Source organism: Pteronotus mesoamericanus, unplaced genomic scaffold (assembly GCF_021234165.1).
Source record: "Pteronotus mesoamericanus isolate MK-2021 breed Mesoamerican mustached bat unplaced genomic scaffold, CSHL_Meso_final contig_164, whole genome shotgun sequence".
Taxonomy (NCBI): Eukaryota; Metazoa; Chordata; class Mammalia; order Chiroptera; family Mormoopidae; genus Pteronotus; species Pteronotus mesoamericanus.
The window spans coordinates 1,807,240-1,832,885 of record NW_026555065.1 but is presented as its reverse complement, the minus strand read 5'-3'; the positions used below and the strand labels follow the sequence as shown (position 1 = coordinate 1,832,885).

General features: G+C 38.2%; 1 protein-coding gene across 7 annotated transcripts in view; it reads left to right on the top strand.

Annotated features, from left to right (window-relative positions):
- The window catches only part of MAP2K5 (mitogen-activated protein kinase kinase 5), a 249,028-nt gene that overhangs the window by 160,953 nt on the left and 62,429 nt on the right, over window positions 1-25,646 (top strand). For 4 of the 7 annotated variants that reach the window (XM_054565239.1, XM_054565236.1, XM_054565235.1 and 1 more), the window contains exon 17: window positions 11,360-11,389. The exons of the other annotated variants lie outside the window; for them this stretch is intronic. In XM_054565239.1, coding sequence (XP_054421214.1) covers window positions 11,360-11,389 — 30 coding nt within the window. The remainder of the gene's footprint in view (window positions 1-11,359; window positions 11,390-25,646) is intronic. 7 annotated transcript variants of the gene reach the window in all.

The window sequence follows — 25,646 nt, the reverse complement described above, 5'->3', positions numbered from 1 at the left end:
ACAGCACATGTTCAGATTGTATATGTACACAAACACATACAATATGGACTTTAAAAAAAACATTAAATCAACCGTCTTGATATGAAGAATAAAGAAATAAAGAGAAGACAAAGCAAGCATTTGACAACCCATATTCAGATGTTTGAAGAATTGTCAGCAAAGAAGAGGCAAGCTGTTGCTTTGTGACTGGCAGGCTGAACTTTTTCAACCTGACGACAACAAAAAATCCCATGGTTTTCTATTCAATATAAAGAATTATGTAATGGATAGACCCTTATACCCTTCCTCCTCTCAAAGTGGAATCATTGCCTTTAGGGGTAAAACTGCCCATCCCTTGCAGGCCTTTAAGTATTGACTGAATAAACACTTGTCTCATGGTTTTTGTTTTGTTTGAAGGAAAAAAATTTTTTGTAGAAGAGACAAATAGAAGGTTAGACAAGATGCATTCTTTTATTTGTTAGCTACTCAGACAATTTTTATTGAGTGGTTCTTATGTTGCAGGTACTGTACTAGTCACTTGGGGACATTAGCGTGAATGACTCTCACAAGATCCCTGCCTTCATGGAGCCTAAACTTTAAAGAAGGGTGCTAGACAATAATAACTTGTTAGACAGAAGCAGCATTTTCTCATAGGGGTAACTGACTGGTGTGGAGTTCCTTTTGAGTTGAGATCTAAAAGATAAGAAGGGGCCAGTCTCCCAGTGATATCTATTAACTGTGAAATTCCAGGAGTGTGATAATTCCGGAAACACTGCTGCTGCCTTTGAGATACCCAGTGCTAAAAACCACTGCTCCTAGAATTCTCTCAACATGCCAAATCCAGTGACCTGGAATTGGCTTTACAAATACGCTCAAAAGACCCTACAGACCATATTACATACTTTGGTTCTGAAGTGGATAATAATAACTTTAACATTTTTATAGCATTTACTTAGAAATTTTTTTTACAAACCTTATCTTGAATTTAGAGACTAGAATTTTTTTTTAATTAGAAGAGACAGTTTAGAACTTGTCAAATCAGATCCCTCCTCTTAGCAGGAAGGAAGCTCAGTCCAGGGAAGGAAGGACGTGTGCCCACAGTTACAGCACACAGCTAGTACTACATACAAGAGCCTGGAATCTGGGGTTTCTCATGTGAAATCTAGTGCTCGTCCCTCATGCCTAGCTGTTGGCATCTTGCTCAGTGCCATTCTAACAAGAAGGATAACAATATAACATTTTATGTGTACGTAACACTTAACAAAGCCATTTGATACTCATCTCATTTAAGCTGCTCCCCACTGTGATGGGAAAAGACTGAAAAATCAGTAATTTAAGGCACTCAGGATTTTTCCATTGTGTGAGCATCAGTGTTCCCATTTTGCAAATGAGGAAACTGAGGTCCAGAGAAATTAAAGGTCTTTGCCAGAAAGTCTAATTTTCAAGACCAAGAGGCAGCAGTCACATATTCTGACTCTGAATTAAAATCTGCTTCTTCCATTATGCTATAGAAGTAGATCAAGTAGTTTGAAAAAGAAGTTAGAAATGATAAATGTAAATGAGCAGGAAGTTAAAGGAAGGAAAGGACTGGTTTATTGTAACTCTGCTCATCAGCCGAGACTGCTTTCACAGGACTACTACCTACTCTATCCCTGTAGCTGGTTCAGTTTTACCATATTTTGAAATGTACAATTGGTGTTTTGTTTTGTTTTGTTTTGTTTTTCAGAAACTAAGGCCTAGTTTATTTTTTTAAATGCAAAAATTAAGCTAAGCTTTAATATTTATGCTGTAATAAAAAGAAAAGTGGGTAAGTGAGAATCCATCTAAGCATTATGTAGTGCTACCCTGTGTTAGCAGTAAGCTACAGACATTGCCGAGAAGCTTCCTGACCAGTAGGAGGGAGGGAGGTAAGACAGAAGCACATAGGACTGGGCAGATGAAAGGAAGGGCTGATATCAATGTCAAAGAAAGTGTTCCAGTTATCTGTTTCTCTTAATAAACTGCCTAACGTGAGTGGTTTAAATAACAACCATTTATTTACTTTGGATTCTGTGTGTCAGGAATCCTAGTAGGACTCAGCCATTCTACATAGCATCCATAGGGACCTCTGGTGAGAGTACAGTCAGATAGTGGTTAAGAGTGGAAGGTCCAAGATGACTTTACTTGCACACATGGCATGTTGGTGGGGATGGCCACCTAATCAACACATCTCTCTCTCTCTCTCCCTCCCTCTTCCCCCCACCCCCTTTTCTGTCTTTGGAGCAGCAACACATACAAAAGCCAGAGGTATGAGAATATTACCTGATTATACTCCCTTGACTTTCAGATGTCTAGAAATAGAAGTGTAGACTAAGTTGAGCTCAGTAGACTATACCCTGTGTACCCGATTAGCACTGATGTTTTCATAGGTACCCACAGGTGCATGATTCCAAGGAGCAGTTTAGAAATGGAGACACCTGCCCCCTAAGCTAGGTCTCTAAGGACTGTTGTGATTAAAGCTGCCCAGTGTCAGGAGACACAGAGGACACCTTTAAACCATAATATTCACTCAAAAACGTTTCTTAATTCTTACTGTGAATATAAGATGGGTATTAAGCACATGAGATGGATTTGGGAGCAGTTAACTCTAATCTTTTCCCTTCTTACAACCCTTTAATAAGAAATAAGCCACCTAAATTAATCATAATGCTTAAATATGTGAAAGTGATTATTCTAAGCAGTGATGTGTAAGAGGGCCTTGCTAGTTAAGACTATCAACCTCTAATACCAAAGAGTTTGTATACAGTGTTCATTAAAGTGTTGTGGCATAGAAACAACCAAGCTATGTACCACCAGGCTGTCCAGGCCCCAGGAGACCTCGCCATCAGGAGTGTTATCATAATCAACAAAGGTTTAGTGTCCAGCTACTGCAAAGCACTATTTCTGGTGTCATGGAGAATATATAAAAGTTTATGACTTAGAGTTTGTCCTTCAACAAGTTATAACTTACCTGGCATTAGAGACGCAGGAAGATGTAGAACACTAGGAGCTGTCAGCAGGTGTGGGATGTGATGCACTGCAGGGAGTGGAATGAATTTAGTCCTCAAAATTGTCTTCTGGGACTAACTCCCAAAAGAGGAGGAAGAATTTGAACCAAGTCCTGAAAGACAGATAGGTAGCTCACAGTTCCATCTATTTATCTGTTACACCATCTCAGATTACAGATAGGGAAACTACCCACAGTTATTGCACTTTGAGGTGTGCAAAAAGTTGAAGAACATCTATTTTTCTTTTAGAGAAGTAGAATGTTTGCTTTCATCTATCATGACTGAACTTTGTCTTTAATACAGAGTCTCTCGCTGAATTTCTTCAGTGTGCAGAACACCATCAAAAGAGATCTTTGCAGTTGTTTTTAAGTGACTTTCTAGAGATTTAGTTGTATACAGATATTTTAATTAGCATCGCTCTGAGTGGAGCTACTAATGGAAATCTTGGAAAGATTAGAGTGTCTTCAAAGCTTTTGAGAAAGTGGGTCTCTTTAAATGGTGGAGTTTCCCCCCCTTTTTAAAAAAATCAGTTAGCTGCTCATATTTGTTGTGGCCCAAATGAAGTTATATATTGCATTTAAACCATAGTATTCAACCAAAACCACAATTCAGTCAGAGTTTTTGGTTTAATATAGTATAGCTACATTGATATATACATACATACAAACACACATACATATACACACACATATATACATATATGTATATACACACACACACACACATATACCTACTTGTTTTTAAGGGGGAAAAAGTAATGCAAGTGAAATAGCATTATGGGAGAGGAAGGAGAATTATGAGTTCTGGGACAGCAGGGTTAGAAAGACCAAGCGACGTTTAAAGATTCAAACAATAGCATTTAGCATGAAATCTACTTTTTATCATCCTTACCCAGCCATCAAAATGAAGAAAGACAGTGTCCAGCTGTAGCAGTAGTTTGGTAGCAGGAGAATTAGAAGTAAAGGTACTGGTGCCTGAGGGGTGGGTCATGAATTAATAATTGCTGTGTGGCGGATGAGCCCCGTCAGAAGAGCTGAAAATGAGGAAGTTGCCTTGCAGAGTGCTATCAATCACTCAGTGACCATAACTTCCAGTAATTAGTGTATTTTATGGGCCTTTGCTTCAGTGGCTCGAAAGCACATATGCTCCAGTCACAGCTAAACTTTGCCGGAGTAATATTCCAGGATGATTTATCCTCCTGCTGCACTGGGATATAACCCTATATTAGGTGAAGATTGTGAACTAAGCTGCAATAAAGTGTAAGTTTAGGTACAGTTTGCCCAGGTTGAGACCTCAATGTATCATGCTTTTCAGCATTCATGGTTAGGCTACAGCAAGCAATCATTTTTAACAGTGGAACAAATAAAGCAATTAAAGGAACAGCGTTAGGATATTGTACTTGTGAATTACTGTTGCCCTCTCTCCATTAAGTGTCCACTGTAATAAGCCCATTTCCAATTTAAAAAAAAACAACCCACTATTAGAAACATTTATTTGTAATGACGTCTTTTCTCTATTATTTTTATTAGTAATCTGTAAGACAGCATGAAGGACCTTTTGAGTGATGGAGAATTGCCTGATTTATTTCATTGTGCTACTGTGTTTAGTCCCCTTAAGTTAAAATAAATGCTCTTTTTATCAGTGGACTCTGGTGAGAACGAGTAGGAGTAGTTCTTTTTAAAATGTTGGCACATACTAAAAAGCACTCCTGATGGGAACCTCACATTTAGGCTCTTTGCACACAAAGAAAGCAATATTTTCAAGCTCTCAGGAGCACTTGGCCCTTTTTGCACAGGCATAATGAGTTATTTGCCGTAGTTCACCCACTACACTAGAAATCTCTGGGGCCTTTGCAGACAGGGTCCTTTGCCATTGCCAAAACATCTGTAGAGCTCAGAGTTCCTAGTAATCTAACAAGCTTTGCCACCAACCTACAGTATGACCTTGGGCAAATTAATTAAGCTTCTGGTGCCTCCATTGGGCCATAATTCTGTTTGTGTTAAAGAAATCCTAAGAGTTTATAGGGAAGTGTTATGTGAAAAGAATAAAATTGAATAAGGGAAAGACGTGCATGGTTTCACTGTATTCTTTTTAGAGTACAGTGTTTCTGCACCACTTTTAATGATGGTGCCCTTGAATTTCCTTAAATAGAAACCAGTGATGAGCTAATTTCACCAGGCACGGGTGGAAAGGTGTGCACAGTTTGATGCTTTCGTTATATTTATTATCACATCTTTAATTTGCAACATATTATAAGTTAAAACAGTAATAGTAAAACAAACTAATTGTCTTTAATTAAAGTGAATTAGGTTTTGATTTTAATATATTTGATGTAGTGAGAACTGATAATGTGGAAGGTCCCAAAGGTTATTAGGGCATATTTCTGTTGGGCCTGATAGTGTTAGTAATAACCCTCTTCCTCATAGTTCTAGACATGAACAAATATGTCACTTCATCAGTCTCTGTTACTCGCACTTATGCCCCTCCGCAGGGGTTGCAGATTCCACAAGTTATCAGCTAATGGCGTTATACATTAAAAATTGAAGCTTTTCTCACTCCAAGGCCTTTCAAGGCTTTGTTCTTAAGCCCTAGACACTTTAGAGTGCAGCTGCAAACTATAGGCAGAAGATTAAATTAATTTGTAACTCTTTTTTTTTTTTTTTTGGCCCTGCATTACTAAATCCTCCACATTTAATTGAAACCCTACTTCAAGACGCTTTGTGTTTCTGTGTTCCTTGTTGCCACTTTAACCTCCGAAGTACTTTAACACTGGTAAATTGCTGTTATATCCTTGGGATTGTTTTTAAAGCATTCAGTAAGAGGACAGTGAAATTGATACATGGGAAGAAAAGTAAAATCTTAGGGTAGATTTTGAGGTATTTAATATTTATTATGGTTCTTCACCAGCATAGTTTCAGCTGATTTAAACTCTCTCTCTCTCTAGGACTGTGAAAATTGGTCTTGGGATGAAATCTTACCTGGGGAATTTTATGTAATCCAGTAGTTAAGTCTGATTTTTTAAAGTTTCCCGTGTCTGAATGTTCCAAAGTAGCTGCTGCATTTCTATAAAATGAAGGTGTTAACTGCAATGCACAATCTAAATGCAAAGTCCTTAGATGGAAATTTAGTTGTGTGAAATGTACACAAGGTAATTAAGAACAAATTTTAGAACATTTCAGACTATAAAGTCCTCCTTCAGCTAGATCATCGGCTACATTGAAAATGCTTATTTTCAATTTGCAGTTATGCCAAGAAATATAGAATATGCCTAAATTAAGAATAAAAAATTCAGTGCTCTTCAGCATAACTGTAAATTTAAAACTACTCCCACATCGTTGATGTTCTAAGTGGGAGGCAATCACCGAAAACATATCCTGAATTATGAATCTGTGTCCTGCATTTACTTTCTGGCTACAATGTATATTTTCTCTTTATCATTTATGACTTATTAGTGATAATTCCTCTTATTACCAACAGAAGCCGTTTTTGTTGCTTCGTAAATAAATAATCTTCACTCTAACTGTGAATATACAAAGGTTTCTATCGTGCATTGTTATGTATTTGGCAAATGTTATGATCATACCTACACACATACATTTGTTATTTAAGTTAGAATATCCAAACATACTCAAATGCCACGAACTCAAGAATATTTCATAAATTATGGTTGGACAAATCAAAGATCAATAACAGGACACTGAGGAATAGTCCTAGTTTCACAGTGAAATGTTAGTGGTTTAATGTTATTTAAATGTATTCCCAAATGGTAAGTGTTTTCAGAGCATTCTTTTTCTGCCTTTTACATAGTAAATCTCCCACAAGGAACAGAGTATTTAGCAGTTTGCTGAATCTTAAATGTTTGGGATTAAAATGGACTTTTTTATTTAACATTAAATAGAATCCTCTCCCTGCCCCATCTCTATCTCCAACCGCCACCACCAAAAATAAATAAGTAAAGCCGAATCTTTCTCAGTGTAAGCCAGTCCACTCCTGGGAATGGAAAGGGTGTGAGAAGCGTTTGATGAATTGCTGGCACTTATGTGAATCCACATTTTTCAACATACTTTTTTTTCTTTAACTGGACTTAAACAGCCTATATTTAAATGCTTCTTTTGTAAAGATGATAAAGAGAGCAAAGATTTCTATTGGCTTAGCCCTAATCTGTTTGCTTTGTTGTGATTTTTTTTTTCTTTAACTGTTAACCTATTTATAAATCTAAATCTACATGCAGAGGTCATTGGTTGGCTGAACTTAAACCATTTTACTCAGTAAATTTAATTAAGAAAATACAGTGCAACTCATAAGCAAATGAGTTTTTTCCTAGTTTTAAACCAAACCACCCTCTTGAGTGCTGATTGCCTTGCCCGACCCCTGGTGATACAGAAACAGGCAAAATTAAAAAGGACATTAAAGCTTCATTAAATCTGAAACACATTTAGTACAGTGACATATCTGCAGGCCATTTCAGAGAAGATTACATACTCTCTTTTGTAAGTTTCCTAATTTATAATACCTTGACAATAAAAACTGGGGAAATGCAAGTAGATTAATAGACCAGTAGGGGTAAAAGATACAGAATGGCCCCCGGTTCACCTGTCTCTGAAACGTTCAGTCATAGCATATGTGCTGCCTCTTCCCCGTGAGGGTTCCGTGTTTATTTTAACTTTTGACAGCCTCTCGAAGAACCTGTTCTTCATGCAGTCATATCTGCTAAGAACCCTTTATCTTTTTTACCTTTTCTTAATTGAACTTGATAAAAGGGTTGTAGGGTCTGGCTATATATTTCCTTCTCTTTTGCCACAAGACAAATAGTGTGGAACCTGAACACTGCAGCTGCTTTAAATCTGGAAGGACAGGGATGTACGTGGAAGGCAGCTCCCTCTCCTGGGGCCTAAAATGACTGCTTTTGGTGCCAGCCTAATAGTGCCACTGCCAGTTTGTGCTGGAGAAGAATTGGAATCCGTGACCTGTGCAGGAGCAGCCCAGTGGTGACACTCTCTGAGAGGAAATCATTGTTGTGGTGCTCTGGTCAAGGTCAAGGAACCATTCTCTGTCCTCCGACTCAAAAGAGGTTAGACCCACAAGATATCTTAGAAGTTCTCCAAGGACTGTAGTTGACAAGTAGAACTGAGATTCCATGGGAGGTCAGGAAAGTGCACACAAATCAAAGCCAGTCCCAGGAGGGATGAATTCACTAGTCCAATCAAGCACAGCCACCTGTTCCCAAGCAGGCTAGTACTGAGTAGCTCCCAGCTGACCAGCCTGCACTGAATTTTCTGTGTTCTCCCGCGTGGTGATATCTTGCAGAGTAAATAAATGACATCAGCCATCCTCATTACCTTGTACCAGTCATGATAGAGGGGCCCGAGTAGATGCGGGCACGTTCACAAGTCAGCTGTAGCCTGGCCTCCCCACAGAACTGTAATGACTTGAGAATTTGAAGCTTTGTGTTGAAATGGGGGGAAATTCACATTTTTCACTATATTCCACTCTTTTTTTAAGCCTTCCATTTATTACTATTTATTTCTTTACACTGCAAGAACCAATGCCAGTTTGATACCTGCCACCTAGTTTACATCTTAACTGTATGTATGGCGGGCACATTTCTTCTGCTGGTAAGTCATATGGGCAGAATTCTTCCATAGACCCTAATGACATTGTTCAAGTGTACCCAAGTAAATGGCATAGCATCCATAGGAAGGCTTGAGATAGAATGTCCCAAATGTTTTCCAGTAGTTAGTAAGCTGTCAGCTTTTTAAGTGAGAGACCCTTCTCTTGGTAGTTTTCTAACCCAAAATGTCAGAATATGCAAAACTCATAATCTACAGCTCAGTGTAATGGTAGGTGACACCTCTTAATGAGCTGTCACTGCCTCTCAGTTTAGTACAGAATGGTTCAAATGCCTCGTCCCCCTATTTCCACCACAGAAGACCACTGTGGTTCCTTCTGAACCGTTGTGCACACTCGAATTAGCCAGAAACACATTGTATTTACAAAATAAAGTAAATGAATGGCCTATTTTAGGTGGGGGTGGAGTGGGGGCAATGGAGAGCTGAGTCCCTCCCCTTCCTAATTAATAACAGCATATAGACAAAAACATACACAAAACTAAAAGTTTGATTAAAATTCATACTCTCTTTCCTTCATCTCATTTTGTGATATTTTTGTTATTTATACTTGAGGGTATTAACAGTATCCACCAAATGAAATAATAATATAACTTTATATCTTCAAAGTCAATGAACTCTGAATATATAAGAAATGAATACAAGGTAATAAAACTTATCAGGTAGTCAACATATATATATATATATATATACATCCAAATGAGTGTTGGCCCTTTCAAAGTAGTCACCTTACGTGGTTATATGGCTTATTCCTATTACATTGCTGTTGCTCAAACTGGTTTTAGAACTTGAAAATTAATCATAGCCCTTTTGTGTCTATCCTTAGTAAGGAACAAAATATTTATTCTTTGACAATGGAGCTGGGTGCGCCCCTATGTTCATTGCAGCGTTATTTACAATAGCCAAGATCTGGAAACAGCCCAAGTGCCCATGAGTAGATGAATGGATTTAAAAAAAAAAACTGTGGTACATTTACACAATGGAATACTAGTTGCCCATAAAAAAGAAGGAAGTCTTACTTTTTGCAACAGCAAAGATATACCTGGAGAGTGTTATGCTAAGTGAAATAAGCCAGTCAGAGAAAAATAAGTACCAATCTAATTATGGCACTTGTATGTGGAGTCTAATGAGCAAAATAAACAAACAAAATAGAAAGAGACTTGTAGATACAGAGAACAGACAGCTGTCAGAGAGGAGGGGGGTTGGGGAGCTGGGTTAAAAAGGTGAAGGGATTAAGCAAAGGAAAAAAAACTTCATAGACAACAGTATGATGATTACCAGAGGGAAGTGGGGTAGTGGGAGGTAGAAGACGGTATAGGGGAATAAGTGACAATGGAAGGAGACCATGACTTGGGGTAGTGAACACCAAGTCAACATACAGATGATGTATTCTAGAATAGTACACCTGAAACTTACATAATGTTGTTAACCAGTGTTACCCCGATAAATTTAATGTCAAAAAATTTTTTAAGTGGAGTCTGGTTTTGGTAATACCCATAAGCTATTCAAAACAAAACTTTATGAACAAATAATTTACACAATCAAAAAGATGAGGGGTAAAATTTTAAGTCCAAGATATGATTCAATTCTAATAAAATGAGGTAGGGTTCTCCTGTTAAATGATTTTAAACATCATTCCAAAAGGTGGAGTTCAAAAATGTTTAGCAATGTCAGTGTCTTTGAAATAAATGTACAATTTCTCAAGATCTATAAAAGCAGTGTGATGTGCAGGAAAGAACACTGGATTAAGTTGTAAGGTTTGGGGTCAGTCCCTTGGCTTCTACTGATGAACTGTGTGCAAACCTCTGCAACGGGACTCTAGGGTTCTAATCTGTAAAATAGGTTGATGCTCTCCTGGATCCATTGCAGCTTCCAAGTTATCTGATATAGCAATTCTACTTTGCAAGTAGTTACAAATACATATAAAGGATTTTAGGCCTGAGGATGGACCATGTTATACAGTTGCAAAATTTTGCCACAATTTTTTTTAAGTAAGATATGTTTGGTAAATTTGATCTTGTTAGTTTACATCAATCCTATTCCTGGTCGAATCGTTTTGTTTTTGCAGGTGGGGATCCAAAGAACAAAATTACTGGTCTAGAAATATAGCAAATCAAGCAAAATTGGAAGCTCTGATTCACTTTCAATAATTTCAGACTCTGACCTACAGTTTTTGCCCTTCACAGTCTCAAAATGACCATTTTCCCACTAGTAGTAGCTCTTTTCTTCTGTGAATAGAAAATGGATGAAAAAAACTAACAAATAGATGGAAGTAATGGCAAATTTTTTATTTTATTGTTTAATTTCCCATTTCCTACAACTCTTCCTATCTGTATACTTGCAATTGAAGGTGATCCATTTTACAAAAAGAAAAGCCGGTAGTCTCCTCCTGTAGTTTTACATCTCTGTGCAGAAGAAACTGTCACACACACGTAAATGTGAATAATGCCCAGGTAGCTGAGAATATTCCTAAGAGAAACCACATAAGGGAAATGTTTAGTTGTTAAAATTAGAATATTTTATTGGGGATGTAACACTGTCCATTGAAAACGTTCATTCTAAATACAACTCTTAATGTAATTACAGTTATATTTTAGTTCCTGTATCTGAGGTTGTGAGCTTTTTATATTTGCCGGATGCAATTCTGAAATTTAGTACTTGTCTGTCTTAAGGAGATCTGCCCTGCATGCAAATCTATAACTAGACAAATATTATTTCCTTTCCCAGCTTGCTCTTGGGAGGTTTCCATATCCTCAGGTAAGATTGTTCATTACTGCCGTTTGCCACTGTGACATTCATTCCTATGTATGAAGGTGCAGGGAGCAATTGTGAACATTTGAGCCACATACAAATAAATCTGTCCTGTTAAATTGAAAAGTGATATCTTAAAGGAGTCATTTAGAAGTCTCTATTGATTTTTGATTTTTTTAAACTCCAGATTTTTTTCCTCTTTGTTAAAGGTTGAAAGCCATCACCATGCTCTTCCTTTGTGTGACATTGGTGATATTTTCCCTTATCCTAACCCTGTACCATGTGCTCATATTGAGGTTGGGAGAGAGGCATAGCCTTTTCTTGATACGCTATTTGAGCTTTTACATTCATTAAAATTATTTGAAATAGAGAATTGAGATGAAGGATAAAAATATCTAAATAGGTCATTATTTTTGCTGAACAAATAAACAGGCCCCCAATTTTATGGGGGTGTGATTTTGAACATACTGTTTTTTAAAAAAATTGTTCCTTCCTCTCCGCATTTCTAAGAAAACAAACTATCCATTATATTACCGTTGCTGGTGATAACCTTTATAATTTCTTTAAGATTTTTATTATAGATGAGTGCTACCACTTAAAATATAAAGCTATTTTGTGGTTTGAAAATGATTCCCCAGTGTGTGCGGAGAAATAAGTGAAATGTCTAGAGGGATGAAAAATGAATGGTTTGACTGTTTTCCTCTGGTTGATGCTCACTGTTTTTCTGGCATCTTGGTCTGTACAGGCCAGAGTGCCTGGAGGCATGTCTGATTTAAAGGTGGTGTTGGTCTCTGCTCTTTAAGCATCTATTAACTTGCTATTATTATGCAAATAAGTGTTGTATTACACATACTAATTTATGCATGGTTAGATTATGCAGATGAATCACAAACATGGTTATTGAATAATAGGATGGGATTCATTCTCTCTACCATCTTTTTGAGCGATTTTAAGCAAATTCTCCTGGTTCCCATGTGGACATTTAAAGACCCTTCACTCGCCGAAATGTCTGTTTTGTATTCTTTTTCTTTTACAGCTAAAGCCGTCAGATAAATTAAAGAAAAACTGTCCACGTTGTTGGGTTCAAGAGTGTTGAGTCTCACTTTTCAAATTTGGAGGCTTCTTTGTTTAAACATAATCTTTTCCTTAAAGAGGATGTCTAAATTGTAGTGATTGCTTGGCATGCATGCTAGCATCTTAGTGAGATTTTAGTGTATACAGCCTGGCTGCTTAGCTCTAGGTAGCCCATCAAATTAAAATCACATTTTCAGGATTTATAGCTCATTAGAATATTTATCTCGGTAAGCCTCTTATTCTGTCAGTAATTTTTAAACAATTCACTGTTTGGCCAATATGTGAAATTCCCTAAAATTCTGTAAATCAAGAGAAGAGGCCGTATATACTATATCTTTCGAACAAGTCATAGTAGAAAACTTGTAAGCCATGTAATAAAAATGCCAAAGATTGAGAATACAGCTATATTCTTGAGATTCCTAAATAATCAGCGAGACTGGGTAAGTGGTGAGTCCAGGAAACGCTCTGCCACTGCCCGTGGCAGATGAAGCATTGGCAAGCTCTGGTCAGATTGGGGGAGAGGCTGCATACTTTTGTTATATTATCTTCTTGAATGTCTAAGAACGTGTATGTTTATTTAGTCAAGTAGAAGTTGGAAAATCATAACATGCTGAATTCCTTAGTGTGCATTAACCTTTATGGGTGGGGGGAGGGGGGCTGTGATCCTTGAATCACAACAGAATATTGTCACCAAATTGGGACTTTTACGTCAAATAATGGAAGTGGCTTTGATGCCATCATGCCTATTTCCCATATTTTTCAACAGCAGTTTGTTTCATTGCTAGAATCAATACCTACTTTTGGAAGAGTTGACATTTTACAGGCTTCATACTACAGACTGAAGATTGGGATAGAGTACTTCATAAATTCCTTTCTCAGCCCCTCTCTTTGCCCTCAAATAAAGCACTTGAAGAAAAACGTTCATTTTTATAGTATTACAGAGACTGGATTATGAAATAACATTTTCTCTTTGACCCATATTACCTCATTTTAACCCCAGACCACTCTGTGAGAGAGCCCTCCTGCATAAATTGGGCAAACAGAATGGCTGATTTCTCACGATTGAACTGCAGAGAGTTCACTGAACTCTTTGGTGCCACTGAATCCCAAATGGAGTAGTCCAGAGTGAATAGTAGACTCTCAGGATTGGGAGAAATCTCAGATATCATTGAATTAAACCTCTCTACAATATCTGAAAAGCAAACATCCACACTATGCTTAACACCCCCAGCAACAGGAGACTCACTTTACAAAGCAGCCATAGAGTCAAAGCAGTGTTCTGTTTCTTGAGCTGGGGACTGCCTCATCCCATTTGTCACCTTTCCTATCTGATTAAAGACAGTATGCAGATTAAATGAGATGGGTATAAAACCACTAGGGAGAGTACATAGGGCCACCCACTGGTCTCGATGTTGGGCTATAAGCACAAAACAATTTCTAATCATCAACCAAAGTTTGCAAAAGGATGTGCTCAGCAACCGGCCAGCCACAATTGGAACTGCGTGTCAAATGAGCAGAGGTGAAAGTGGGGAGGAGCGGCTGGCTTCAAGGCTCTTCTTCCCCCAGCCCAGCATCAGTGCTGCTGACAGCGTCATTAGCAGTGCCTCTTCCTGCCGGTGACACAGTGTATATACCCAGTGGGGACACAGCTAAGGGGTGGGGGGGCGGGGGGAGTGTTGGAAAGATATCAAGGAGAGTCAGTGGCCTGGGACCAACATAAAGGTTAAAGGACTGGATTTTTGTTGAAATAATCATTCTATATGAATTTCATTGTTTTGTGGGTTCGGTTTTTATTTGGTATTTGAAAATACTATATATTTTAGTTTCCTTTAGGCCTTAAAGTCACATAACCTCATTGGCATGCAGTTTAAGACTCTATAGGAAAAAAATGGTAAAGAGCCACTAAAAACGCAGTCTTATTCCTGGAGCTTGCACTCGGAAGAGCAATGTCTTGGATTCATCTAGCACGGTTCCCATATTGAGCTGTAGAGCTCTTTCTGGTATCTGACTGGCTGTACATCTGCCCTGCAGAGACTTATTCCCAGACTTCAGGCGAGGCTCAGAGAGGCAACACACGTTGTCTCAGTGATGAACGGGTAGGTACAGTTACATCTAGGATTTGCAAGCAACTAAACCAAATGACTGGTTGTGTGTACTCTGGTTGGGTATTCGTACCACTGCTCTTCCCCCTCAGCCCCACCCAGCCTTGCACTTCTCTCAGTTTGCCTTCTCTGCCCTAGGGAGGCCTCTTGTGTAGATGAGAAATGCTGAGCATCAGGGGGTTGTGCCATTGTAGATGATGACAAGACCATTCCCTAGAGCCTTTTTGCTTTTCTTACCATGTGTTTAGCAGAGTGACAGGAGGGTCCAGAGGGCCTCAGAGCTCTAACTGACCCCAGTGCCATTAAATTCTGGGTGCCTGGGAAACATATTCTGCAACAGGATAATGGAAAATTGTGTTTTCAAACATCTCGTAAACAGAGAGTATCTCAATTTCTTGAACAATTTAGCTTTAATAGTGATCTGGTAAGATGTGCAGGTCTGGACAAGGACTGGAGCTGTGTATAGTTAATCATGTAGATCCAAATTCAGTTGACTTAAAAAACATGATGGTGGGCAATGGTTTGTTTAATGACACCATAATTTAGGAGAAATGAAGAAGATTGTGTGCTAAAAATCATCATCCTTCATTCAAACTTTACAGTAGTTCCCTGCATTAGGATGATAGTAAATCCATTAAGGAGACTTCTCAGGGGATGCACCAGCTCTGGCATTTGGAAATTTGGTAAGCAAGATGCCACAGGAAAGTGAAGACAATACAGATACGAATGTATTTAAAGTACTTTTGCATGTATAAAAATGTTGTTCTTCTTTTGGCCATATTTCCTGATCTTGGTTAATAAATTACATCAAAATGACCTGAAGTTAAAAAAGGGAAAAAAATCTGAGCAAATAGTGCCCCTGGTATTGTAAAGCTTTGAATGTTTTCACACCCCATTAATTTATTACTTCTCTTTCTTCATCTTTAAATTTCATTTTTTTTTTTCAAAAATTCCGACTTCCCGCTGCTGCAGTGATTTTCATCTTGTTGTTAATTTTCCCTGCTCCATATGGAGCTCCAGACATTTCACCTGGAGGCTGTACTAGATTTTGCTGTAGTGATCGTACTTCCGGAGGCCAAACTGTCATTTAGGGTTCCTGGTGCATCTGTCTGCGCCAGGCTTTTCACTGGCATGGGAGAGTGTGAATAACAAATTGGATGCACCTGAGATTCAGATGATTAGTGTGTTTTGTGAATCTCCACGACTTGTAAGCAGATAGCTCTGGGGGGGGTTATGGGAGGGCTAAACAGCAACTGTGGGTGAATCTGTACTCACACCTTACATTTGGGGCTTTGCAAGGGAAGTGCAAACATCCTAGGCAGTCTGAGTGCGGAGAGAGTAACAAATATTTCATCCTGCCTTGTCATTGATTAGAAAAGAGCCTTTAATTTCATTTCACCCCATGTTGTGATTAATTTGCATTCTTTGTCAGAAGTTAATGGAGTTTTTTATGGTTCACTCTGAAATCCTTGAAGACATCAGACTTGATCTGATGTTTATACAACCGCCAGCGGAATTTTTTCATTTGATTGATGGCAAGCTTGATGTTATTCCAAACGGCTTTTTAAGCTGTTTTTAAGAATTATTTGAATAAAATGCAAGCAAGATATTGTTGTAAGATCAAGATTATCTGTTAAAAATCTGTTTCAAATAAAGAAGATAAGTAATAAAAAGGATCAAAAACATAAGAGATATAGTGAATAGTGATGTTATTTGTTAAAAATACATTAAGAATGGCATTCAAATAAATTGTTGCAATATATAGCGATCACTTTTATTGAAAAAATACACCATCATCTGAGCAAATAGAATGATTAAGGCTAAGGTAAAAGGTAAGTCTGGATGTTTAGGATTAAAAACCTTTACTACCAATCGGCTAATTGTCATTTATTCTGCCAGCTTTTGCTACCAATGTACGAAATAGAGATCTACTGTTCTTTAACTCAGAGAGACAGGGTCTGTCAGGCCTGTTAGCTGAACAAAATGATGACATATTACTCGTCTCAATAAAGAGGCATTCTTAAATCCCAATACAAGTTAAACATAAGTGGATAATAGAAGATTTTGAGTGAAAAATGTATATTCTTAATAATATAATGACTGGCCTTTTTCACAAGATAGTACAGAAATTATACTACTGTTACTAAAAGCAAAATACCCCAGTTATTCGTGGGTAAGAGAAATGTGTTCACCCCCTCCCTATACACTGTATATCAAAATATGAGGGAAGCTATAGTTGGCATTTGCTCAGGACCCCTGCTACAAACCAAGGAAGTGTGTGTTGCAAATGCTTTTTGATTACTAATACAATTTGTTTGATTTGGGGGCTTTGCCTAGCTTCAGCAGACTCTTGCTTTCCTGTGATTGCTGCTAGTGAGACTTACTCATAGGTCAACAAGGTACTTAACTGAGCACTTTCATTTAAAACAGATTAATTTATTTGCTGTTTCTGAAAGTTCGCTAAATAATTGGGTGGTTTTAATTGAAGTTACTGCCTTCTGATCCTTGTATTAACATGATCTAAGGTCCTTTTTATTATATGCAATCCATATTATTGACCAGATTTGCCCTGTTTTCATTTAAATGTAAGCAGCTTGTCAAAGAAAAAATATTTTGTTTAACTTAGCTTGGAAAGCTGCTATTTTATTTTTTTTTTCAATTGACAGACTGTCTTTTAAACATTCATTTATTTTGAAGTAATATATTGTGCTCTGGATAGTGTATGTATCTCATAATAGAGTAGAAAGCATATGTTCTGAAAACTATTTTAAAATATTACTTTATAAAAGCTAAGGTCAAAATACTTGAATTTTTACAATGTATTTTATTCCTGCTTTAAAAGCCTTTGACTATATTGTAACTAATACTAATTTTAATTAACTTAATATTGTTTATAGTCTATGTTAAATTTAGACCATAGCTATCACTATCTTATCTATTAATGTACTGATCATCCCTAAACCTGAAGTTGCAAAATAATACCTAAAAATTTTGCCTTCTTTGAAAAGAGGTGTTTGGAATCTATTCTTTGTTGCGTGAACTTTTGGAAGTTCAAAACATCAAGGATTTTAGCAAATTTTAGGTGACCACTTTTTTGTGTGATATGTTAATCAAAGAAAATAACAGTAGTAGGAAATACCCCAAATTTCACATACTCACCTTTACTTGATAAGCGTCCAAAAGAGCGATATGCACGCAATTTTTTTCCTGAACAAATCTCTAACCTGCATGTTTTAATTCACTGTGTATTTTTTTCCTCACTATTTAGGATATAAAGACTTAAAATATGCTGATATTTTAAGCCACAAAGTCAGTTTATGTTCCACAATATGCAGAGGTGAAATTTAAATGATATGAAGATGTTAACTTGTACACATTTGCTTCTTCCCAGGAATCTTTTAATTACCATGTCAGATTCTCCCAGTAGCTATCTCATACTTACCAAGAGTTCTCATAATTTTATTTGGTTATCCTATGCCAAATACAAGAGGTAGTTTCCTAGTATATCTTTATTTTTTTAGTATATTTTATTATGTTACTTTTTCTCCCTTTGCCCCCCTGCTCTGTACTCTCCTTCCCTTCAGCAATCCCACCGTTAGTTCATGTCCATGGGTCATGCATGTTTTTTGGCTTCTCTATTTCCTATGCTATTCTCAACATTCCCCTGTCTATTTTGTACCTACCAATTACACTTTTTAATCCCTGTACCTTTTCCCTCATTCTCCCTCTTTCCCCAGCCCACTGATAAACCTTCAGATGATCTCCATGTCTGTGATTCCATTCCTGTCCTGGTTGTTTGCTTAGTTTTTGTTATTGTTGTTGTTTGGTTTTTTATTTGGGGGGGGGCGGGGGGTTGGGTTTCAGTTGTTGTATCAATGAATTTGTTGCCTTTTTAATGTTCATAGTTTTGGTCTTCTTCTTTTTCTTAAGTAAATCTCTTTAATATTTCATGTAATAATGGCTTGGTAATGATGAACCCCTTTAGCTTTATCTTGTCTGGAAAACACTATCTGCCCTTCCATTCTAGCTTTGCTGGATTGAGTAATCTTGCTTGTAGGTCCTTGCTTTTCATCACTTTGTGTACTTCTTGTCAGTCTTTTCTTTCCTGCAAAGTTTCTTTTGAGAACTCAGCCAATAGTCTTATGAGTATTCCTTTATAAGTAACTCTCTGCTTTTCTCTTGCTGCTTTTAAGATTCTCTCTTTATATTTAACCTTTGGCATTTTAATTATGATGTGTCTTGGTGTGGCCCTCGTTGGGTCCAACTTGTTTGGGACTCTCTGTACTTCCTGGACTTGTATGTCTGTTTCCTTCATCAAATTAGGGAAGTTTTCTTTCATTCATTTTTCAGATAAGTTTTCAATTTCTTGCTCTTCTTCTCCTTCTGGCATCCCTGTGATTCAGAGGTTGGAACATTTGGAGATGTCCCAGAGTCATCTTACATTCTTCTTGGGTTTTGGTTTGTTGTTTTGTTTTGTTTTGTTTTGAATTCTTGGTTTTTCTTTCTGTTCTGGTTGAATGTTTATTTCTTCCTTATGTTCCAAATCATTTATTTGAATCCTGGCTTCCTTCCCTTTACTGTTGGTTCCCTGTAGATTTTTCTTTATTTCACTTAGTATAACCTTCATTTCTTCCTTTATGTTGTTGCTGTACTCAATGAGTTCTTTGAGCGTCCTTATCACCAGTGTTTTGAACTTTGCATCTGATAAGTTGGCTATCTGTTTCATTTAGTTCTTTTTCTGGGGTTTTGTTTTCTGGGGTTTCTGGGGTATTCTGTTCTTTCATTTGGGCCATATTTCTTTGCCTCCTCAATTTTGCAGCCTCCTTTTGTTTGTTCCTGTGTATTAGGTAGAGCTTCCTTGACTCCCTCCGTATAGAAAGCACCCATCTGGATGAATGTGGCTTCTTCAAATCCTTGGTTGTTTGACTTCCACACAGTTTGATTTTCTGACAGTTCCTGGTGTTATTTGGTTTGAGATTTAATTGTAATTCCTTTTTGTGGTTGCTCAAGTAGGCAAAGAGTGTCTACCCATGTCTCTATCTTCACCAGAAGTCCCCTAGTATATCCTTAAATTAGGGAAAAATAGAAGAAAAATCACCCCCAAAGTGTGGGTAGCTTAGAAATGTGTCCCTGTTTTACTTTATAAAAGCTAAGGTCAAAATACTTGAATTTTTACAATGTATTTTATTCCTGCTTTAAAAGCCTTTGACTATATTGTAACTAATACTAATTTTAATTAACTTAATATTGTTTATATTAAACCATGGGTAGCTTAGAAATGTGAGTTTTCATGAAAGATAAATTACTTGTTAATACCCGAATTGTATATTAGTTAGTTAGCTATATTAGTGATTTCCGACTTCTTTTTTTAAGCAATAACCCCATGGTTTGATTTCATAGCACATTCTAAACTATTATATGATGTACATCTCAATTCAACATATATTTGTCATTGAGCCTCTACTCTATACCTGAACACTGTGCTATGCACTGGGCATACAGAAATTAAGCATACGCGGTTTCTAGACAAATGACAGTTGATGTAAAAGGAACCCTACAAGAGGCGGTATGCTATGGCCTCAAGAGGAAGAGGTCAGCTCACTTCAGGAAGCCATGAGGGTGTCACAGAGTGACTGATGCTTGAGCTGAGGCTCTGAGGCTAGGAGGATGGGAAGGCACTTTCCAGGCATTTTAATCAAAAGGAGAATCATCTGGTCAAAGACAAAGGTCTAAGGCAGCGTATTGTATTTAGTACCCTCCTAGCACTTCAGCTCAGTAAGGCTCTCCTACTATCATCACCTTCATTCCCCTAACAGTTTAGGAGTTTCCATAGGTAACTTTTATAGCAACACTGGGAGGGAAGTCAGAAAGGGAAGGGAAAAATAGTAGAGGAGAGAGATGGTGTAGCAGGATGGAGGTGACAGATGTAGCAGAGAACAGATAAGGAACTTGGGTTTGAGAATTTCATGATTTCCTTTGAGATGATAGGGAGCCAGTCTGAGGTTAGAAATCATTGCGCTTTAGGATCTCTGCCCCTGAAGTCAGTTGGCACATGCCCCTGAGAGGTTCCCTGCCACCCTCTGTGAATTTGACTTGGCACATTTTCTACACGGCTGGGGGTGGGGGCAGGAGCAGAATTGTCATGATTAAATAAGCTAATGCCTAAGAGAGCACTTTGAAAAATATAAGGTGATAAACAAGAGCAAGGTAATATTAGTATTATTTATATTTCCAGAAAGTACTTTAGGGATTTACCTGTGTAACTCTGAAAATATATGACCACGTCTCACACCAGGTAGGACTAAAATGAATTACTTTTCTGATCCCATAAGAGCCTTCCTTTACAGCCTTTCTTCTTTGAGTTATAATTTATCATTCACAATCACAATCATAGTATATAGAATTAATACACAATCTAGTCGTTTTTAGTTCAGCAACTGGGAACCATGATTCTTTTACAATTTTTAAATAATCATTTTAACCCAGAAATAGAATTAAAGTTTGAAATAATGCACTTGGTGCCCAGGTTGGCCTTCAGGTGGTGACTTTGTCATCTTCTCTTTCTCTTAGGCTCTATGGTCTCTGAGGCCTTCCGTTATTTCCCCTTTGGTTTTGTTGATGCTGTCTGCTACTTCATGGAATCATAGAATTTTAGGATGTAAGAGATCTTACAATGATTTAGTCCAACTCCTTTATTTTATAGAGGGGTAAATGGGGGTCTATAGCCATTAAATTATTCACACTCGTGATTACCAGGTCATCAGCAACAGGATCAGACTGTCCTCCCACATTAGAGGGACAGTGGTGAGAGAAAGTGAGATAAGGCACTCAGAGGCTTTGAGCCCAAATGGCCGCCCTTATTTTATACACCCATCCATCCATTCAAGTACTGCCTCCAACTGGTGTGTCTGCAGAGATGTAAATTACTATCCCAGGATGCTCCATGTCTGCCAGGTAATTGCTGATGGATATGGGTCCCTTAGGGGAAAAGTGGTCCCCAACAGCGGGTAGTAGTAGCAGCAGACAGAGACATCAACTTTTATTGTACTCCAGTGTTTTACTTATTATCATTCAGTATAGAAAACTTGGGTAGATTTTGGGCTAGCAGGGCTCACTGACATCCAAGTTAAAAATGGGGCAGACCTGGCCAAGCTTTGTTTGAGCACAGATCACTTTTTAGACATTTAACAGTTCTGGATTAATGCTGGGGGTGGGGAGGGATTCTTCCTCAACTAAAATGTTAATGATGCTAAGACCCCAACCCTCTTTAGTGCTAATAAAACAGACAAGCTAAGTTCATTGAAAAATCAATGATTGGCCTAAAAGGAGCAAAGAGCTGATTCTTTAGGGCTGGAGATTGCCCAGGACACACCAGAGAGAAGAAGGTTCCAGGGACCACCACAAGCTAGGAAAGGAGGCAGTTGTTTGTTTATACAAAGAGCCAAGGTGTCGTCTCTGAGGTGTCATGGGGAACTGAGGCATCCAGTTAGAACCAAGCGTGGACTCTGTTATGCTATATACGCTGTCAAGGTTTATAGATGGTGACCATCAAGAGAAGGAAGGAAAAGCTAAGGGAAAAAATAGCCTAATAAGGAAAGGAGCTCAGAGGAGGAAAGACCAAAGGGTGTAATAAAGTTTGTCTTGTTTTCTGTCCAGAAACAGGTTGCAGAGAGTACTATTCTGGGTGTGAGTAGACCTTGACTATAGCCCTAGTTCTAGGTTGGTAAAATACAGTAAAACAGGAAAGTTCAGCCAAAGGCCCCAGTCCAGCCACTGCTCTTTGGACAGCACTACGCCTCCTAAGTAGCCAGACAGCTGGGAACACTCAATGACTCAAAGCAGAAGGAACTAAGAGGCAGCAGGTGACACACCCAGCAAGTCAGTAATTAAATTATTTTTTATAGTTTTTATTTATTTATTTTTAGAAAACAGGGAAGGGAGGAAGAAAGAGAGGGAGAGAAACATCGATTGGTTGCCGCTCACGCACACTCAACAGGGGACCTGGCTCACAACCTAGGCATGTGCCCTGACTGGGAATCAAGCCAGTGACCTTTTGGTCTGCAGGATGATGGCCAACCCACTGAAATACACCAGTCAATGCTACAAATTAAATTATTGACAGTATATGGTTTCTACCTGACACACTCATAGAGCTAACTTGAGCTCTAGTTCTGACTTTTCTTGATAGTTGTTTGACCTTACTACTCTTCAGATCTTAGTTTCCTCGTCTGGAAATTGATGAAGGTGTCCTAGGTCAGTGACTTGCAGAACTTTTGGAAGACAGGACGCAGAGTAGGTGGGAATCCACTCCTGGGCATATACACACATGCATGCACGAACAGACACAAGAGCAGTTCTGCTTTTATCTGTTAATTTTTAAAATGTATCTAAGTAATACCATATTTTGCTGTGTATAATGCACACCCATGTTTTTGGCCCAAACATTGAAGAAAAAAACTTCTAATTTTTTTTATTCAATTATTTATATTTAGATACTTGTTTTCTGTATTATAAAGGAATTTTAGCATTTATTTTTAAGTATATTTTATTGATTATACTATTACAGTTGTCCCATTTTTTTCTCCCCTTTATCCCCCTCTAACCTGCACCCCTCCCTTCAGCATTTCCCCCCTTAGTTTGTATCTATGGGTCATACATGTAAGTTCTTTGGCTTCTCCATTCCCTATACCACTCTTAACCTCCCCCTATCTATTCTGTACCAATCAATTATGCTTCTTATTCCCTCTACCTTTTCCTCCAGTCTCCCCTCTCTCCCTCTTTAACATGTTATGGTAGTACTACCCGTGAATAGTGTGCATCCTTATTTTTCCCTCAAAAATTTGGGCAAACGTGCACATCATACATGGCAAAATACGATAATCCTGTAGGAACTAAGAGTTATTTGATAAACAGAGTCTGAAAAATGCTGGACTAGATACTTCTCCTTTCGCATCCTGTGTGAGCAGTTTCCTCCTTTTTTCCGCGCCTTCAGCTACCTTTCTTGTCGCCACCCCCCCCAGTACTCCCTTGGGGTTTTGTGGAGCCTGATTTTACCTATATCAAAATATGAGAGGTGCAAACTAAAACTCTGAAACACAAGTCAGGCTTTATTCCGTTTATTTTAGATCCGTGACTTCTTTTCTTTAAATTTATTTTTAATTTCATTTATAGTCAAGCCATTAAGACATACATTAACTGGCATGGTTATGAGTGACTGTATTTCAAGATTCTTCTCTTGCCTAATCCCACTTGAACCATGCATTAGCTACAATTGCAGCTTATCTCAAAATCTCAGGAGGCTAAGCAATGTTGTCAAACTTATTATGGTTAAAAAAATAAAATTGCCTGTTGGGAGAAGCTGTCTTAGAAGTCTGCAGTGCTCTGAAACTAGCAAATTGTATTTTATCCAAATATTGTGTGGCATTTAGAGGAGAGCGCAAGCCTTGAGCTTATGTCTTAGATCTGCCACTGAATTTCAGGGCTTTAGTTATTTGGTTTAGCAATTGTATCTTACCCATCTTCTGGGTCCTAGAGTCTAGTACAGTGCCTGGCATAGAGTGAGTACTTGATAAATATAGATGCATCAACAAATTAATGACTTAGTTGACTTTGCTTTTTACATGTTGGTATAGAATATTTTAGAATCGGGAGGAACTAAGAATCAATACACATCCTTAGACATTAAATTAATAATTTTGTTCCCTTTCTTTTCCTCCAAGTTCATACTCCCACTCGACCCTGCCAGCATTAATACCTGAAGCTTTCAGAGAGATATGATAGTTGTCTTCAGATATTTGAGGGTTCTTGTATGAGAAAAGACATGGATTTATGCTATCAGGGGGGTAGATTGAACAAGAGGTAGAATGGTCAGAAGACTTAAGCTCCACATCACTTTGACACATCAGACAGAAGCCCAGTCATCAGGAATAAAATGAAGAAGGGATTCAGGGATCAGACAGGGTTGAGGAGCTTGGTCAGATTAAAATCCTTTTAGGCCACCCTGGCCAGTGTTTCTCAGTCAGTTAGGCATCATACAGTAAACTAAAAGGCCAAAAGTTTGATTCCCAGTCAGGGCACAGGCCTGGGTTGCGGGTTCAGTCTACAGTTGGTCAGGGTGCAGATAAGAGACAACTGATGTTTCTCTCTCACATCAATATTTCTCTCCCTCTTTTTCTCCCTGCCTTCCCCTCCCTCATAAAACCAATAAGCATATCCTCAGGTGAGGATTTTCTTTAAAAAAATCCTTTTAGGCCCGAACAGTGTATGATTCTGGCTCAGTGTTGGCCAGTTCTCTCCTCAGCCAAACAATTAAAAGGCTGATACAGTTCTTTCTGTGACAGGGGAGAGGCAGCCGGTAGAAACTTCATCAGACTTGTCTAGATTCTGTAATTGGCTTAACCATCACTCATTTGGCTCTCAAATACTCTGTCAGTATGAAACACATAAGAAATAAAAGAGCACTGGGAAGAAAAAATTCTTTTTCAGTCCAAGATTTATGCACTTCCCTGTTTCTCTCAGTTCAGCCAACTGTGATATGGCTATCAAAAATGTGAATGCACTTGTAGATTCCACAACATTCTGCTAAATGGTATATGGTGTCCAGAACAAGGCGATCTAAGCCGGTCAGTCCAAGGCGTGTTCAGGCACGGATGTCACACCTGATGGCATACATTTAGGGAAAGGTGACCAGAGGGGTAGGAGATGTGAAATCCTGGGTCCTTCCAGGCAACTGTCTCAGGCGTCAGAAAACTCAACTCAAATGCTTCACCCACAAGGGAAATTTATTGAATTGCATAATCAAAAAGCCTAGTATTGCTGATTTTGGTAGAACTTGATCAAACAGCTCACTTTTAACTCTATTCTTAGTAGGCTTCTACCTTCACAGACTAAGAATGGCCGTTGGGGGACCTGCTTCCCGTTTATTAGGGAAGAGCATGTCTCTTGTCTTCACATACAACCAGGGATCCTAGGTTTCAGTTTGATTGGACCCATTTAACTTCTTGCACCCAGAGGATTTTGATGATGCTAACTAGTTAAGCCTGATCCACACACCTCACCCTTAAAGCTGGGGGTGAAGTCATCTTCCC